This window comes from Sylvia atricapilla, chromosome 1 (genome assembly GCF_009819655.1).
Source record: "Sylvia atricapilla isolate bSylAtr1 chromosome 1, bSylAtr1.pri, whole genome shotgun sequence".
NCBI lineage: Eukaryota > Metazoa > Chordata > Aves > Passeriformes > Sylviidae > Sylvia > Sylvia atricapilla.
Window position 1 is genome coordinate 38277259 of NC_089140.1, and position 17835 is coordinate 38295093.

General features: G+C 38.4%; 1 protein-coding gene across 3 annotated transcripts in view; it reads left to right on the plus strand.

Moving 5' to 3' along the window:
* The window catches only part of LOC136361713 (ubiquitin-conjugating enzyme E2 E2), a 201563-nt gene that overhangs the window by 163977 nt on the left and 19751 nt on the right, over positions 1-17835 (plus strand). For all 3 annotated transcript variants that reach the window (XM_066319828.1, XM_066319836.1, XM_066319819.1), the window contains exons 4-5: positions 473-605; positions 14447-14594. In XM_066319828.1, the coding sequence (XP_066175925.1) occupies positions 473-605; positions 14447-14594 (281 nt within the window). The remainder of the gene's footprint in view (positions 1-472; positions 606-14446; positions 14595-17835) is intronic.

Genomic DNA, 17835 nt, shown 5'->3' on the forward strand with positions numbered 1-17835 from the left:
GTTGGTTGTGCCCAGCTCAGTCTTTAGTACAGTCTGTGCTGTGTAAAGTGTGTAATTACACTGCTACTGACTGAGGAGGAAGGTGGATGAGGAGGTAGGTGAAAATAGGAAGGTTCATGAAGCAAGATGGTGACAAGGCATCTCAGCAAAGTCTCTATATCCTTGCACTGTGGATACTTCACATCTGCCCACTGAAATATTTGAGATAAGACAGTTGGGAATTTTTCTGTGCTTGTTTGAATAATTCATGATGTGATTTTAATACTTCTTCCTGGCTAAATGTATCACTTTACTGACAGAGCTTAGGACATCAGATGCATGTTCTATCGGGAACCAACCTAATGAATGTGATACACAATTTTAGTTTCTGGTGTTACAGCAAAACCAGCAGTACTACTGGTAGAGTATAACTGATGCAGTGTATCCTTGATTGTATGTGGTTATTATGTTATATTTTTGTTTTCTATTTTAGTGCTGGACCCAAAGGAGACAACATTTATGAATGGAGGTCAACTATACTGGGGCCTCCAGGGTCTGTATATGAAGGTGGAGTTTTCTTCCTTGACATAACCTTTTCACCGGACTATCCTTTTAAACCACCCAAGGTTAGTAGAAGGATATTCAAAGTCTAACAGGAGTCTTCTCCTTCTGATATTTTTAATGTGTATGTTGGAATATCATTTTAGGATGAAACATAAAATTTTCAAAGCAGTAATGAATTTTTAAACTTGACTTTTTTGATAGAAAGAATTTAAATAACTGGCTAAATTTTGCTTGCATGCTGCCAGTATAGCTGAATGAATATGGATTTTATTTAGCAAAAGGTTGCATAATTTCCAGTACCTATTTTTTAAATTTGGATTTGTTTCTGATATGAAAGCGTTTGTATTTGAGTTGCACCCTTTATAAGTAGCTGAAGATACTTAATCTTTCCTGTTGACCTATATAATTCACTGTATGGCTATCTGGACAAAAATACGCACCTATTTCACTACCCCACATAATATCTGCAGGTGCAAGTTATTATAAATAATTGCTTTACATCAGTTTTCTGGAAGAATGTGGAAATAAGGCACCAAAGTCAAGAAACTGGAGTGACAGATTTACAGAAATCCTTAGAGATTCCTTTTATAATGCTGTCTTATAATAATCCAGTGAGAAATAGAGAACTGTATCAATAACATGGAGGTGACAGAACATTACCATGATCAACTTGAAATGTCAAACATGAAAAATCTAGTCGTTAGGAAGACTGCAAAAACATAAATGGGTGGAATCTGGCAGTACAGAGAGCCATCTATAACCAGTAGTAATAATTGCTGAGGAGGATGTCAGAATGGGACTTTACTGCTTGATCACAGGATTATTGCACACCACCTGCTTACTGTGTTAATAAAAAAGGAAAGGATACACCTAAAATGCATCCTCTGGCCTACAGAGAGAAGGAATTACTAATGTCAGATACAGGATGCTTGGAAGACCTTATGTGGAAGACTGAGTGCAAATCTTAACACACATGTTCACTAATAGGAGCAGAAACTGGGAAAATTTATCCTGCAGAGCTGTTAATAGAATCAAATAAATTGATGGGGCTGTCTTCCATGAAACAAAGTAAAAAGAGGTGCTTTGTTCACCTTGCCACTCTGGAGAGTGTGTCTGGAAGATTCCCAAGGAAGGGGCTATGAGATCAAAAATATTCAACTTATTTCTGATGCATTTATGAAAGGATGGGTGTGCCATGTTGGTCTATAATAGAAGGATATTGCATGAAAAGCGAGAGAAGCCAATTCCTATTTGATAACTTTGAGTAGACTATTGAAATATAAGTGCTTATATAGAGAATTTTAATGCTACATTTGTAATGTTTACAGTAGTAGATAACATTGATGTTATCAGGAAAAGTTTTGTAAAACAAATGAGAGATGAGAATGCAAAGCACTCACTGTTCTGTAAATTGAACTTTCCCAGCCAGTAACCTAAAGATTGGTGAGTATAGCAGTATTAGAGATGGTCTAACTTTGTTTCCCACTTTTACTGTTCCAGTTGAGAGAAGCCTTGATGTCACTGAAAGGTCTTAGAGAGTTTTACACCTTGCTGACTGCAGAGTTTCAGATTTAGGCAGCCCTTGTTACACAGTGAAGAAAGAATTTGAAACTTTATAAAATCTCCTTCAGTTAGTTAAAGCTCTGGGCATGCTGAGCTGGAGTCAGTCCTGTTCTGTACTTCCCCCTGTGCTGTTCTTCCTGCCTCCTCACAGCCCAGCCCACTGTCTGTACAAGGTCTGCTTTAACAAGCCCTATTTATTTACTTCTTTCTTCAGCCTAGTCTGTGTTAGCTGCCGTGCAAGGGTTACATTCAGTCCCCCAAAAAATTTAGAATTATATTATTTAGGAGACAAAGTGGCTTTATGGTGTATAAAATAGAGCTTGAAGTTCTCTCAGAGAACTAATACATAAGAACTAGCTCTGAATGATAAGTTTTGTCATTCTTTCTGTTGAGTCTGTTGAGTCTTGAGGCAGTGTATGCAATAGACACCCTTTTAAAATAGAAGTTGAAGGTCCAGTTTGCTATTTCACCACAAGGTAAAGCCTTTTTGAATCTGCACTCAGTTGTGCTTGGCAACTGTGTTATTTTGAGATATGAGTAATGCAGCTGTGCCTTGCTTATTAATGAAATGTCAAGCAAAGAGGTGGTTCTTGTCCTGCTTCGTTATAGATTTTATTGTCTGCCTTTATCTTGATGCCAGTTGTCATTGCAAGAAATATGTGCATATAAATCATATGAAAACGTAGTGTTTGATAAAGGATAAGAGAATTGATGATGCTATATTGTATTAGTAAACGGCCAGTATTTATGATGAGGGAAATTGTCATCTGTAAGAAAGTGATGAGTGCCTGTGCACAGGGGACTCATGTCAGATATAACTGTGTCATAAACAGGTGTTATACATGTGGACTCTTACTCTACTCACTTCAGCCACAATTCTAAATGACCCTTATTTTGAGTCCCGCTCTGTGACCTCGCAAACTGTTGGTATTCCATTACACCTATTTCCCAGACCTTATGAAACTCATCCATAGGTAAAATAGTTAGGGAATTCCCTTGAATAAAACAGCATGGGCAGACCACTGCTTATCATAAGGCAGCTGCTGCCAGTCAGCTGTGCTGGGAAAGGGTAGTTAAATATGTTCTCCCCAAGCTGATTTTTAGCAAAAGAAATGTACTGAGTAAGTGGAACATAACACATGGCCTCATGGTAAGGGCTATCTGTGTCACTGGGTGTTGGCATCTCTTCTACTTCACCACAAGATTGGGGATATTTTGTGCTATTCTCAGAATCAGGGATTAGAGGGTTATGGGCATAGATCATTTTAGATTTCTTTCTAATTATGTTCTAATTTTTCTAACTCCTTATGGCTCTATCATCTTTAAAAACCTAGGGATAAAGTACAAGACTGTGAAATGTACTGAGAAAGGCATAAAATGTATCCTGAGTGTTGGCAAGATTACCTCCCTGTAAGAACATAGCAGAAAGGGTCTAATTCACATTTTTCACTATGATTGAATTCATAAATTACTCCTGAGATTTCTGTGGGCCATTTTCGTCCCTCATTTACTATGAAATAAGGAAATATTTAAACAAGTACTGTCAAAATTGATCTTCCCAAAGTGTGGCCACAAAAAACCTATGAAGAAACAGAAACACTATTTCTCAGATGCAATTATTTGACCCAGCCTGGCGTTCCAAAGGCAAATTCCCATGTCACATAACATAGTGACTGTTGAGGGGCCTAATCCACAGTATGTTAAAGTCTGCAGGAAAGTCTCTTTTCCTTATCTGTTCTCAGGCATTGTGCACGCCATTATCATGCATGTGTATGTCATACATGGATCTTGAGGAGGGTAAAACAGTTTTTTAAATAAGAAAAATACATGAAAATGGATTTTGGATATGCGCCTTTTTTTCTTGTCATCATTAAAATAAATATATTTGTGGTGTAATCACTGTTTGATTTCTATTATACAAAGTTCTCAATATTTTCTGAGGGATCCAGATTGCTTCTTATAAACACCATTGATGCCTGTTCTGATCTCTGGGCACCCTGTTGCATGTTGGAAAGCATTAATTAAACAAACAACTGAGACCCCATTTGCACAAGTAAAGATGTTCGACCTGTATTTTGGCTTTTCTTTTTAACAAATGTACAAAGTAATTTTCATTTGCTCTTCTAGATAGTTAATCTGCTTTTCTACTTTGCCTTATCACATAAAAGAAAGTGAATTACTTTAATTCAGGTTTTGTTTAAGAAAGAAAAAGTATCTATCCAAATTTTCACTTTTAGGTATTTCTTCAGCTTTTGCACCTTTATAGCCTCCAACAGTCTTAAGATTTTCAAGTTTTATCTCCATTGTCCGTATTAATTCTCCTGTGTGATCCAGTTCACATTTCAGGTTTTGTATAGCAACGCATCACTGTCATCAGGTTTCTCTTCCAGTCTGCACCAACAAGTCTCTCCCCTAGGGATCCACAGTTTTCTTTTTCTCTGTCCTTACCTGTCAGTGTCTTTCCAAAGTTAAACCATAAGCATAGTATCAAATTAAGTAACTCTTCACCATCCATGCCACAGAATAAACCATGTGGTAAATTGGAGTATAATTTGCTCTCACACTGTTAATTTCTTCCCCTTTGAAGTCAGTCTGTTTCAGTATTTCAGCTTTGTCACATGCCTTGAAACTGGACTCCGAATTTTTTGAGCCAGAGGTCACTGACCTTTTCAGCTCTGCTTTCCTTATAAATCAATGGCATTTGGCTTCACTCACAATTGCAGCACACTCATGCAGAGGAGGAAGTTGTTCTTCCCCACAAAAGTTTACCTCTGTGTGACCAATTCAGCTTGAGTAGGAGTGATGGAGGATCAGCGCAGCCTAACTCTGATTTATCTCTACAACCAGAAAAAAAGATTTTTAGAACAGCTCATCTGAGAACTGACAAAATTGGCTTGGCTTTCTGGGAGGCTCTAATCAATTAAAAATGTTTCCTTACCTCCACTGTGAGGAAGCTGCTGTAGCACTGCAGAAATGAGCTGAGCACCTTATTGGCTGAGCTGCTTTTTTTCAGCAAGAAAGCAGGCAGGCTGCACAATCACCATTCTCCTCTCAGCTGCATCTTCAACATCACATTGGTTTTATGAGATGCCAGACAAGAAGGAAGATATGAAACACACAAAGTGGGGCATAGATGGGGTGATGAGCATACTTTCTGCTAAAGGCCAGATACTGCTGAGGCTTCAGTCTTGGTCACAAGGTGAGGTTTCACTTAAGCCCAAAAATACAGCACATCCCTTGTAGTGTAGGGGACTGGAAAAAAGACAAAGCCATGCCCTGTTCAGAGCAGAAATCAATGAAAATGCTTAGATGACCTGCCAAGGAAATAACCTTACATTTTTTCAGTGGCTTAATGACCCCCTCGACCTTTTTTAGAAATACCTTTGAGATTTCTTTTTCCTGCTAACTATCTTCCTTTCATCCTTAATGGACTCAGACAGTTCACCGCTTGGCTTTGACAGAGGAAAGCTCTCTCTCTCTCTCTATCCCATTTAATACCCCAGAGCTCCTTCTTCAAGGTATTGAATGGGATCTGGACATGCATAGATGTCTCTTGTGGGAAGATGCGTGCGTGTATCTGTGGGTGTACATGTATGATTGTTTATGCATATGTTCATGTGTATATGATTAGGGGGTATCACATCTTTTAGTCCGCCTGGTCTGACAGAAAGAATTTCACCTCAGTTTCTGTCCTCAGTCCACATAAGAAATCAGTGAATTCCCCAAATATGCTAGATTTTGATCTGAGATCCTTTAAAATTAGCCATCAGTGCAAACACCACGACTTTGTGTACACTGTGCAACTGAAGGAAAGGCAATAAATTCATTATCCTGCATAGTGTCCCTCTGGAGCAGGAAGCTTTGACAAATAAGGAAGCCACACCAGTCTTTTGTACAGGTGTTTGTAGAAAAATGAATGCTATTCAAGAGAACTTTCCTCCCAGGAATTGTCACTGCAGTGGAGTCTGCATTTTCATCAAGAATAATCTTTATTAATAACTTTTACTCTCATATTTGACTACGTTCAGTCTATTACAGTGTCAATTCAATTTAGCTGTGGCTGATACAATATGGATATATCTATCATTATCCTAGTATTCTGCTAGCTTTATTTTTGAATTTGAGTGATTTATAGAATCTCTTAATCCCAACTCTACAATTAATCCTGCTGGGGACTTTAATCTCAGCTGACTGGAAAATGGTTCATAGGACTTGAAAGCTGCAATATGCTAAATCACTTCTTAATCAAAATTAAAATAACAGAAAACTCTGTTTCCTCCATGTAAATCTCCTATGCCTATCAGCTGACTGAAAAACTGTTCTCAGCACTGGAAAGTCTAGATGGTTTAAATCAGCTGTTGGACTGCAAGGGAGGCCCTTTTCCTTTTTAAATATAATGCACAATGTCTATAGAGTCTGATCTTAATGGAAATATTAAGCATCTCTTTAGGTTTTTTTATACATAATTGTAACATAGCACTAATCTCAGTGCACTAAGTATCCTTTTGTAGAATTCTTCTCCTGTGGTAGACACTTTCAACCTATTTTGTAAGTTCAGCCTCATGTCTGAGGGGCAGTTCTTTTTGTTCCTGGCTTCTACTCTACATGTTCATACTTGTTTTATATGTGATTGGCTGTTCAGGACACTTTTATCTGCAGTGTAATAGAAAAGCAGTGCTTCCAAGAGTAGCTGCAAAAAAATAAGCATTCCTTGGTATTTCTAACCTACATTGTTGAAATGAACAGACATGCCCTTTAAATTGTGTTCATCACTATTAACACAATTTATACTTGAAGCTCTAAAACTCCTTATGTTCAGCCCATTGGATTGACCCCTTTTTACCATGTCTGCTACCCTGATGCAGGCTGTTCAGTCTACCTCCTCTTGCCCCCCTTCCCAGATATTGCCATCCTAAGGGTAGCCTTCAAATGCAATGGCCTCCTGTCAGCCTTATCCCTTACACTCATTTGCCTCGTCATACTTCTCTCATAGCCTCTGTCACATCCTATTAGCTCTCAGAGCCGTGCCGTGCTGCTCACAGCTTTTTTTCAGCTGCCTGCTGCCCTCCCCATCCTGCTCCTCCTGCTGATGGTGTGGCGGTGCCTCGCCCGGCGCATTCCCACAGCGCTGCCTCCCGCAGCCCCTTTGCTGTGCCTCCGTGCTCCCTTTTCTTCTCACCCAGCCTTTCTATTTGCATCTTCTTGCTGAGAGCAGCCCAGGAATCCTTCATCCATGACAATAAATGGAGTTGGCAGGTTTTCCCAGCAAGTGAAGGCTTTGGGTGTTTGCAGGCAGAAATCAGATGCAAGGGGAGTCTTTGAGAGGGAGAGATGGACAACCTACCACCAGCAGGCCATTGTCAGAGCCAGCAGGATCAGCCCCAGTCCGCTCTTCTGGAGCAGCTCTTTCCAGGAGTGTGAGCTTCAGAGTGCAGTTCCCATGCTTGCACCTCCTGCAGTGAAACAGTTTATTCCATAGGTCACATCCCTGGGATGCCCCAGCCCTAGAAGTGTTGAGGGTCAGATTGGATGGAACTTCGAGCAGCCTGGTCTAGGGGGAGATGTCCCTGCCCATGGCAGGAGGGTTGACACTGGATGATCCTCAAGGTCCCTTCCAACTCAAACCATTCTGTGAGTCTGTGATGTCTTCAGATGAACTGAACCAGCGTGCAGTGGTACAGGGCTCTGGACAGCTCAAACCCACGTGGCTGCTTAAGAAACTGTAATGTCTCTCAAAATGACAGAATGAGAATTTCAACGTGGAGGATAAAGATGTGGGCAGAAATACGTTAGACTGAGGAGAGAATCAATAACTACATTTTATTGTTAATAAATGCAAAATATATAATAAGGCAATGCCATGGAAATCTCTGAGATTTCCTTTAAATTTGTTTGTCTGGTAATTCTTCTAGTAACTGGCAAATTGAATTGCCAATGATTCTTTTAACAAATAGCCTCCTTATTCATTCTGTTTGTAATACACTAAGTTATATCAGTCCTCTCTATTGATTTATTCAATCTTTATGCAAACAGCTCTATCTAACTAAACTCCTCCTGCTTTCCTTCACCAAGACTTAGGTGGTTTATCATTTCTTCCAATTTCCTGTGAATACCCCAGTACTCTAAGCTCTTTAAGAGGGCCTGTAGAGGCCTCTTATGGGGAATATCTTCTGCCTCACAGCATTGGTTTTTCTAATGCTTGTCAAATATATTTTCAGAAGACAAGTTGTCCTTAGCTACATGAGTGTGTCAGAAGCTACATAATTCTGCTGCATCAAGCATGTTTTACTACTGCATAAAATCCATGTGATCTAAAATATATATAAAATGTCAATGTTGTTTCCTGTCCTCTTCTACCCACACACGGATAAATAAACACAGATGTGGGAGAAATAATTTTATGCAAATCATTACTATAAAATGAGAGCAAATTAACTGATCAGGACAAAAAAACCCTACTAGTTCTGAAGTCAGTCTGCCTAGGACTTCTCATTTATGGAGTATCTAAATACCCAAAGGCTGTGGGAATTGGGTGAGGAAGAAGTGGCTCCTGTTTCTTAGAATAAAGTCTATGAATAAAGTCTCATGCCTGGAGCACCATATAGGAGCACTGTGGTGAACTGAGAGAGGTGTACATGCAGGACAGTACAGCCTGTGTGTTTTCAAAAGGGAGGTTTTATTTTATAAAAGTCAAATGGCCAGTAAATCTTGAAAAAAAACTCACTCTCTATAAAAGAACTTTTTTTGCTGACTTTCCATATGGAACTACTAATTGTAAGAAAGTTTGTGCTGATTATATGAAAATAATTTTATAAAAACTCATAGTGACCTTGTCAGAGAAAGCTTTTGATGCTTGGCATATTACCATCTTGTTTCTATTCTGAACATCCCTAACTTAAACAGTAATCCATTTCCCTCATTCTGTCCTTCTCTTTGTTTTCAGAAAACTTTGTAGTGTTTAGGATATTTTTTTTTTCATTTTCCCCTCTCGGATACATCAAAGATTATCAAGGTCCCTTTTTAGTTTTCCTGCTGTTAAATCCATGTGCAAAATGAGTGCATTTATATAATATAGATGCTTAGTGCTGCTGTGCTTATTCAATTTTTTTTTCCCCTGCAACACTGTTCAATGAGACAGTGTGAGTAGTTACTCAGCTTCATAATTACAATGAATATAATGAATAATTACTCACATTGCATACTGATTCATTTTCAGTAATATCAAAGGTTAACTCATGTGGATGCTATTATATCCATTTAAATTGTTACACTTTTGGTTGCTGATGTCTTGCACGGTGCATTTTGCCAAAGAAGCACAGCACAGTTTGCATATCAGACTTCTCTGTAGGTCAAGCAAACATAATTACAGTTTATCATTTCCACCTAATGCAGATACCATATATTTCCCTTCAATAAAATAAACTATATCTTTTTTTTACCAAGTAAAACTAGATGTAATCAAGTGTTTTGGAACTGAATGAAGTTCATTTCTTGGTGTGAGTTTAAAATGTATTCTTAAATAGTGAGCATCATTGTGCCAGTCATTTTTTACGCACTTTTTGTGATAAATCATTAAGTATCTCAACAATTGTTCATGTGCATGCTACAATCCGCACTGACAAACTGGAAATAGTCCACCCTGTCTTAGAAAGGCAGCCTCAGTGCACTTCATTTGTCATTCATAGATAAATGAAGTGCACTCTGTAAGAAATTAAAGGGTGCTGATTAATATAAAGGTTATTGCATGAACGTTGTGTCATTCAGGGCTATATACATTTTTCATTTAGATTGTTTCAGACTATTTTTCTCAAATGACTAGAAAGTGTATGCCCTGATCTTGTTTTTATTTTCTCTGTCTGAGGGGACAAATGTATTGCTCATAAAGTCTGACAAACTGAGACGGGAACAACTTACTCTCTCCTGAGCTCTAGGAAACATCATCAGGAATGGCATCATTTTATATATATATATAAAACCTTTTCTGTATGCAGTACAACTTCTTCCACTTCAGGTAGTGCCACTGCAGTTTTATTAAAGCAGAACTCCTGGGGAATATTTGAGGGAGACTGAAATTTCATCTCAGGCAGGCGTACAGGATTCTATCGTTGTAAGAAATGAAAGGTCTTAAAAGGAACTTTCCAAAATCGTGGGAATGAGAGTCCTGGGATCTCAGCTCTGCTTTCAGTGTTACCTGATCAAAAGGAGGTTGTTTTTGTTTATTCTCCTATTGGCTGTGTGAATCTTTCCTCTCTCCCTACACAGTCACCAGGGTCCAGTTATTGAGAATCAGTAGGTGAGGGTTTGAACCCAAAAAAGCTGATGAAAGCAAACCCTCAGGGCACACTGTAACCCCTTGCATGTAATTTGTAAAAGTGGGGAATCATTTCTTCCTCGTGATACATTTTTGAAGAAGATTTCAACTGAATTCAGTGGAGTCTAAAAGTGTGTGAGATGGTGTACCAGGTAACACAGTGACTGATGTGTTTAGACGTCCATGCAAAAGAGAGATACTAAGTTATTTTAAGACTACATCATGTTGGAAAACTGGTGTTTAAAATCACTCTGAGATCCAGAAATTACTTATCTTGCCTTCAACCAGTTGCCTCCAATCACTCAACTGAAATCCATCTTAGTTTCCTCTTACCAGGCTTTACAGTCTTTTTTCAATTCTAAAACTTACTCAGTGAGCAGCCAGCCATAGCTTTGCATGTTTGGCATTCAGCAGTAGATAACAGATGAGCTTATTATCATTTATTTCCAGAACTGATTGAATATAAATTTCTTATCATTACCTTTTGGAATGTTGTTTGTAGTACTCACAGTTTTCAGAAGGTGGTCCCATTTTCCGTATTTCCCATAATTTGCATTTCTCTGACCTATACTTTTATTCAACAAAAATTAGGTACGCTCTTTAAATTCCAGAATGAAAGAGAATAAATCCATAGGGAACACTTACTTTTCAAGCAAACCTATAAATTGCTCCTCTACCATTTAATTGTCTGAGGCTGACTTTGCCTGCACACCCACACACTCATTTGAGCCTCTGCTTGGCATTGTTTAGGTATTTTCTTTAGGGGATAAACAGAATTAGAGTCCACCATTTAAAGGAAATATTTAAGTGACATCAAAGGTAAAAATATGACCATAATAAAGAAAGTGCAGCTCCCATGGAAAGGTATTAACACATGGTTTCTCTCTGTACATATAATAGGAGGACCCTGCATAACCTTATAATGTAGGTAGGGTAAGCACAGCATCCAGAAAGTTACATGTCAGCATTTCCCACATTATCAGCTATATGAGGCACTACACAGATGAGGAAAGCAATGTGTCATCTCATTTGTATTCTGCTGCCTTGGGGTAAGAACTGTGTTACCTGCCACCTTCAGGCCACAGTTTCCGGTGTGTTAAAGCTGTCATTAATACAGCTTCTTTTGCAGTTCTAAACACTGTGATTCTTTTCATCAATTCATTGAACTTATTTTTCAATATTAAAATTAATTAAAATATAACATGTTGTCATTATAAAATAACTAATATGTTAATTATATAAATAGTTTCAATGCCTCTGTCTTAGGCAGGCATTTTAAAATGCACTGGCATATTTGGCAAGTTGATGACATTGTCAGTGGTAAGCAGCAAGCCTTATCTTGCCTTTTTCAATGTCACAGGTTTAATATGTACTCATACTGAAAAAATGCTGTATTTCAGGTCTAAGATTTTCTCAAAACAGCCTTCCAACTGCAAACAGGTGTAGTCCCACATACATTTATCCACCAGGTAGAGATGGCGATGGAGTGTTGAACAGGTCATGAAAGACATGAAACTACCTCCATTCATCTCAGTGGCTGTGAATCCTGCCAAATTCCCAGTGTCCTTGCTTCAGTGCTTAGAAGCAGCTGAGGCAGGGGAACGTGTGGCAGTGTCTGTCCTGTCTGCTGGCAGCAAAACAGCTACGCTTAAAATACATGCTCAAATTGATGACCTTCTCTGAAGCAGGTTACAAGCTCAGACTGACCTGTCTATAAATATTTTAGAGGGTATAATTTAATCTGTGCAGTGGATTCAGTGTTTCCCTCACATTCAACAAGCCCACACATATCTTATTACTCAGTTTATTTTGATGCCATTGAATGAAGTCCTCAAATTTTTCATTGTGGAAGTATAGGGATGCACCTTTGTTGAGGTAAAATACTTAAGCATAAGCTTTATTTCAATGGCATACTAGAAAGTTAGCATACAGTACTTAAAATTAGGCAGGTGTTTGCCTGAGTCCTGGGACATCCTGCTAAGAAGCAGTCACTGATTAACTTCTAACTGGAGTATAAGAGTTCCTGAATTTAATCTACCTGGGTAATTAATGAGCACCTACAATTCACAAGATGCTCCTCCACACCATCTCCCTTTCTGGGCACTTTTGACATGCAGTTTGTGTAAGGTAGTTTATGGGGTTTGTGAAGGTAACCTTCCTTGTTCAAAATAGCTTCCCTTTGTAGACAGACAATTTTAGCACGAAATTGTAATTATTTAAATAATTTTTTTTTGATCTCACAGAAGACTTCCTTCCCTCCAAATGCTGAATGTGCTTGGGCTTCTAATGAGGAGGAGAAAATAGATCATCTGGCTATAGCATTTGGATTAATTGAGATCATTGTGCCAGAAATATTTTAAATTCTCATAGAAGTCCCAGAAGTGTAGCACTTAGTCTGGAAAGCAAGAAGCAAAACCTCAAGTGATGGGGGAAAATGAAAGAACCTACAAATATGTAGGGTATGGAGTGACGAACTGTCAAATTATCCTATTAATTAGCAATACTTTGAGATAAAGAAACATTTAAAAACTGATGAACTTGCTTAGTAGGGTTCTTTGGTACAGAACTCACTGGTGCATAACAATGGGCTCCAAAGCATTTTTCCAGATCTATGTAGAAAAGTACTTACGAGAAAAAGTATTTCTTGTTGAATGCAATGTTTTAATATCATAAATCTATTATTTTTTCTTTCTATTACTTTGTCAAAGCTTCTTGATTTAATCCAAAGGTGCAGAAATTTTCAGTGTGCTAGGGAATGATGTCTATAATTATTTTTTTATAGAAGTAAACCAGGTAGTGTATCATTTCACTTGTATTCTCTCTTCTGCTTGCTGAGCAGCCTGATAATCCCACACAGATCCCTGAGATCTCTGATACTGAAGAAATCAGAAGAGGAATGTGCCTGTCACCAGTTTGCATTACTATCCAGACGCTGGTTTATCTGTGGTAGGGCAGGGGTGGGTTTGTAAGCCTCCCAGCTGTCAGTAGCACTGTCCAAGGGGAGTGAAGAGCACAGTTTCCCTGAGCCAGGGAGTGCCTTGCCTGCTGCTGGCTCCTGCCTGCCCAGCCCCTCTCTTGGCAGGGCTGTTGCTGGTGAGGTAGATGTCTGAAATTCTACCTCTTTAATTTTAGATTTTATGAACATGTCATTGAAACCATCTGGGTTTGACTTGTCATTTGGGTAGAACTGATGGAGAAATTAGTCCTTGATGACTTCCAAGAGGTGTTGGGTTTTTTTCACATCGTCTCTTCTTATCCAGTAACCTCAGTATTCATTCTGAACTATGAAGTGATCTTTCATAGCTGAACTTCTTTTAAAATAAAAACCCTGTGTCTTCAGCTTGAAGAAGGATGACATTATTCTGAGCTAAAATAATCTCCTTGGTTTGTTACCTATAGGATCACCTGGGAGACCATATAAAATAGATACAGAAGTCATCAAAATAAACTACAAAAAAAAAACCCCAAAAGGTGTTTGCAAACAATTCTACTGATAAAAATGTAACCTGAAATTTGGAAATAAAAGCATTTTATTTGAGCAGTCTTTCTCAAAAATATTTCACTTCAATTCTTTCAGGAGTCACTGCTGTGATGCCTCTGCATTTTTTTTACAGCTTAATCTATTGTGTCAGGTGATGAACAGATGAAGACAGTAGAAGAATCTGTCTTGTTCTGACTTCCTTCAAAGTGTGAAAGAGCTGTGGACCTGAGTTATGAACACTGTCCAGGGACTGGAATAGTTTGGTGGTTTTTTTGGCCATATACAAAATAATGAGATTGATAAGACCAAAGCAGGAGGAAGCTAAGAAATGTTTCCCACTCTCAGCCCGCAGAAACCGGTTTCACTGCTGGCCACAGATGCAAGAGGCAGAGTTTATTTCCTTTATTTTGTCTTGCCCAGTCTTTAACCAGCATAGTCATTTCAGCCTGGAAAGCAGAATGTTTGTTCCTACGATTTTTCATTGCTTAATAATTGTGTATTTATTGTGGTTTGAATGCTGTTCCACTGAGACACACTGTCCTTTCCAGGTAACGTTCCGGACACGGATCTACCACTGTAACATTAACAGCCAAGGCGTCATCTGCCTGGACATTTTAAAGGACAACTGGAGTCCAGCGTTAACCATTTCTAAAGTTCTCCTCTCCATCTGCTCCCTCCTCACAGACTGTAACCCAGGTAAGACAAATTAACTTTCATATCCTCGTTCATCCGTCATTCACATTTGGTCAGCTCACTAGTATCTACTCAGTGCTCTGGTTTACTGGTTTACCGACTGAAAAAAAAACCCACAAAAAACGTAGATTTTAAATGCCATTCATACAAATAGTACAAAAAGAAAGCAGAATTTCAGAAGCTCAGATGCAGTTTTAGTACCAGAGAATATTTTTTTTTTCAATTCAGAAAGTTTGATCAGTAGAAAATACCTTAGTATGCACTAATTTGGATATTACAACCAGGATATTACCGCTAAGAAATATTAATGAGTTAATAAATATTGAAAAGGAAAGCTTTCCTTTAAATATGCTGATGATGTGGTCTCTGAAAAGAATATTAATAGCACTGACAATGATAGATGCATAACGCAGGCTCTACAAATAATGAAAATTAGTTTAAATGAGGTTTATTCAATATCTTGGACAGTCAGCATGAGTATTCAAAGCAGGCTGTCATTCTTATTAACTAGCATAGCATTTAACCTCTCCCCTCAGCTCTTTTAGATTTGTTTTATGCTGTTGACCACTAGATCTGTGATTTCCACTTTCTCTTACCCTATTTACCAGTGCATAATTCTGACTGTAGCCTTGGAAAACCATAATATGTAGAGATTACTAAAGAATCATTGAAGGAAAATTACATTATCTGTTTATATGTCATGAGAATTGTTGCTGGTTAGTTTTCATTATACAATATTTGTATTTTATTATTCAATATTATTTTTAATTTGCCCGAAGGGCTAAAAATTGCTTTGAAAAGAGCAGAATGTGAGATTCTGGCATAATCAGGGGCTGAATTGAAAGCTGTAATAGAATATTGGAATATTTCAAAAGTTAAAAGAAGGTGAGAGCAGGCAAAACTGTGATTGACTGCTTTTATTTTCGTGTGGGTTTGTTGCTGTATAAAACATTGAAACCTGTGGTGTTCCTTTCAGCTAAGAGGTGGAGTGATAGAGTGTTACCATTTTAGGCACATTTATTTCAGGCGGATTGAATGCTCTCTGCTAACGTCTCTGAAAGATTGATTTCTGTTAGTGTTTGGCCAAAAATATGCAGAAATATCTGTAGGTAGTCGGGCAGATAGATGACAGAAGTGTTCAAAAACCAAATTAATATTTGCTCATGTGTTTTAGAGACCAGATAAAGAACTGGAGACACTGTAAAGCTGTGTAGGGATTGAGAAATGGACAGTAAATACATGCTCTCTCGTGGTCAACACTCTTTGGAGGGATACAGTCATCTTGAAAGCTGGACAGTTTCCAGCAGTGATTTGAAATTTAGAAATTCGCTACTTCTGCCTTCACAATCTTAAATCTTTACATATGCTGTCAAATAACAGTTTTAGCATATCAAGTAAGAGGAATACTGAAAACAGTTATCCATACCATATTATCATGTACAACAAGTTAACATACCAAAAATAGGAAGTTCTTCCATTTAGCCTCTTTCAGTTAGCAGCCATAAGCATTGTCCTGACCAAAGTAAATAAAAGAATTTTATGATGTTTCATTTTCAAAACTTCTCCTTAATTATGAAGTAGTTTTGGATTTTGTCACTGCTTCATGGTAATGTTTTTCTTTTTTTGATTAATTAATGCAATTTCTTTATTTATATCCCAGTCTCACAAGGCACTGATGGCAGATATTTTTGAAGTGCTGAGTCATTTTTGCCTTCCTTGGAAATTGCCTGTTTCATGTTAGATATTCTTTTTATTTAAAAGCGAACTTTGAATGTTAGTGATGTACAGCAGAAGGCTTGCAGACATTTATACGTCCTTACTTTTCATCATATTGCCTAATATGTTGCAGTTGTACTGCCCATCTCATTATTTTTTTGTGATATTTTATCATTAAAAAATTACTGGTTACTTGCCATCAGATGGATGGATGGATAGAAAGATATGTCACTGATATATATAACATTGAAATATATCACATATATATATACACATAAGTAGCTGCAGAAACATGCATATATATTTTTTCCTCTCTGTCAGCTGGGAGTAATTTTCTAATCGCTCAGTCCTCTCTTCATCTAACTAGTCTGCCCCTTTCTAAAGGCAGAAACACAACAGGGGTCTCGATTTGATAAGCAACTTTGAACTCTTTTTTTCACCATTCATCAGCCGGAAGCAGATCAAGTCAAATGGAAAGGCAACACTGAATCTCCCACAAACATAAACACATAGGATGGGCGAGTCTTCCACCCTGGCCTCTGAAGCAAAGAATCAAGTATCAGTTACCCCCTACTCTTACATTTATGCAAATCTTCATTAGAACAACAAATAGGAGTAAGAATGGCAGCTAATTAACCCTCAGTCATACACAGTGATTAAACGGCGCTGAAGCACAGCTGCAGCTTCATTGGCAAGCGCTGCTATTCTTCTCCAGCAGGCTGAGCAAATGAAAAGAGGTATTTGCTCCTGCCGCTCCTGTCATTCACACAGTAATCTACAAAAGCCACGGAGAGAGTCTTTTTCCTCCCTGGTTATACATCATTGCCCTTTGTTCCCTATCACTCCAGGCAGGAGCAAGTTTGTCCTTTTTAAACAACTAACGCAATCCTTTACTCATAAGCTGTCTCAGACCCTTCAGTCCTGATTATTATTAATTGTCTCTGTTTTGCTTGGCACTATCCGCCAGTAAACTGTGTTAATGAAAGGTCTGAATTTTGTAACAGCTGCCTGACTTTTCCATGGGGGGAAGGGGTGCTGTGGGGTTTGTGTATGACTGAACACGTGTGCATTATCTGGGAGTTGGAGAGAGCCAAACCTATCAGAGGGATGGCAGAGATGGTGGGATACACTAGCCCAGTCCAGGCATCAATGTTTTTCTTTAAGGTGGTACTCGAGGCCACAGCACACGTCCCTTTCTACAAATCAGGTCTCCAGTCCTATAAATACTTTGGTAAGTGCATGAGCAACCCCAGGGAACTTGATAGATACATTCACCTGCATGAAACAGAGTTGAGTGAGTGAATGTTTATAGGCTCTGTGCTTGAGTGCTGAAAATGCCTGCTTCCAGTGTTAGATGCTGGGGCTGGCCTGTGTGGGCAGTTAGTTATTGCAGAGTATCTCCATGTGTGGACACTCCTCACTTTGAAAATGTATTAAGTTACAAAAACCTGTCTTGCTTGGACTAAAAAGTCAACTATACTTTAAGTGTTCAAGCAGAGCCTGGGGAGTGTAAATTCCCACACTGCCT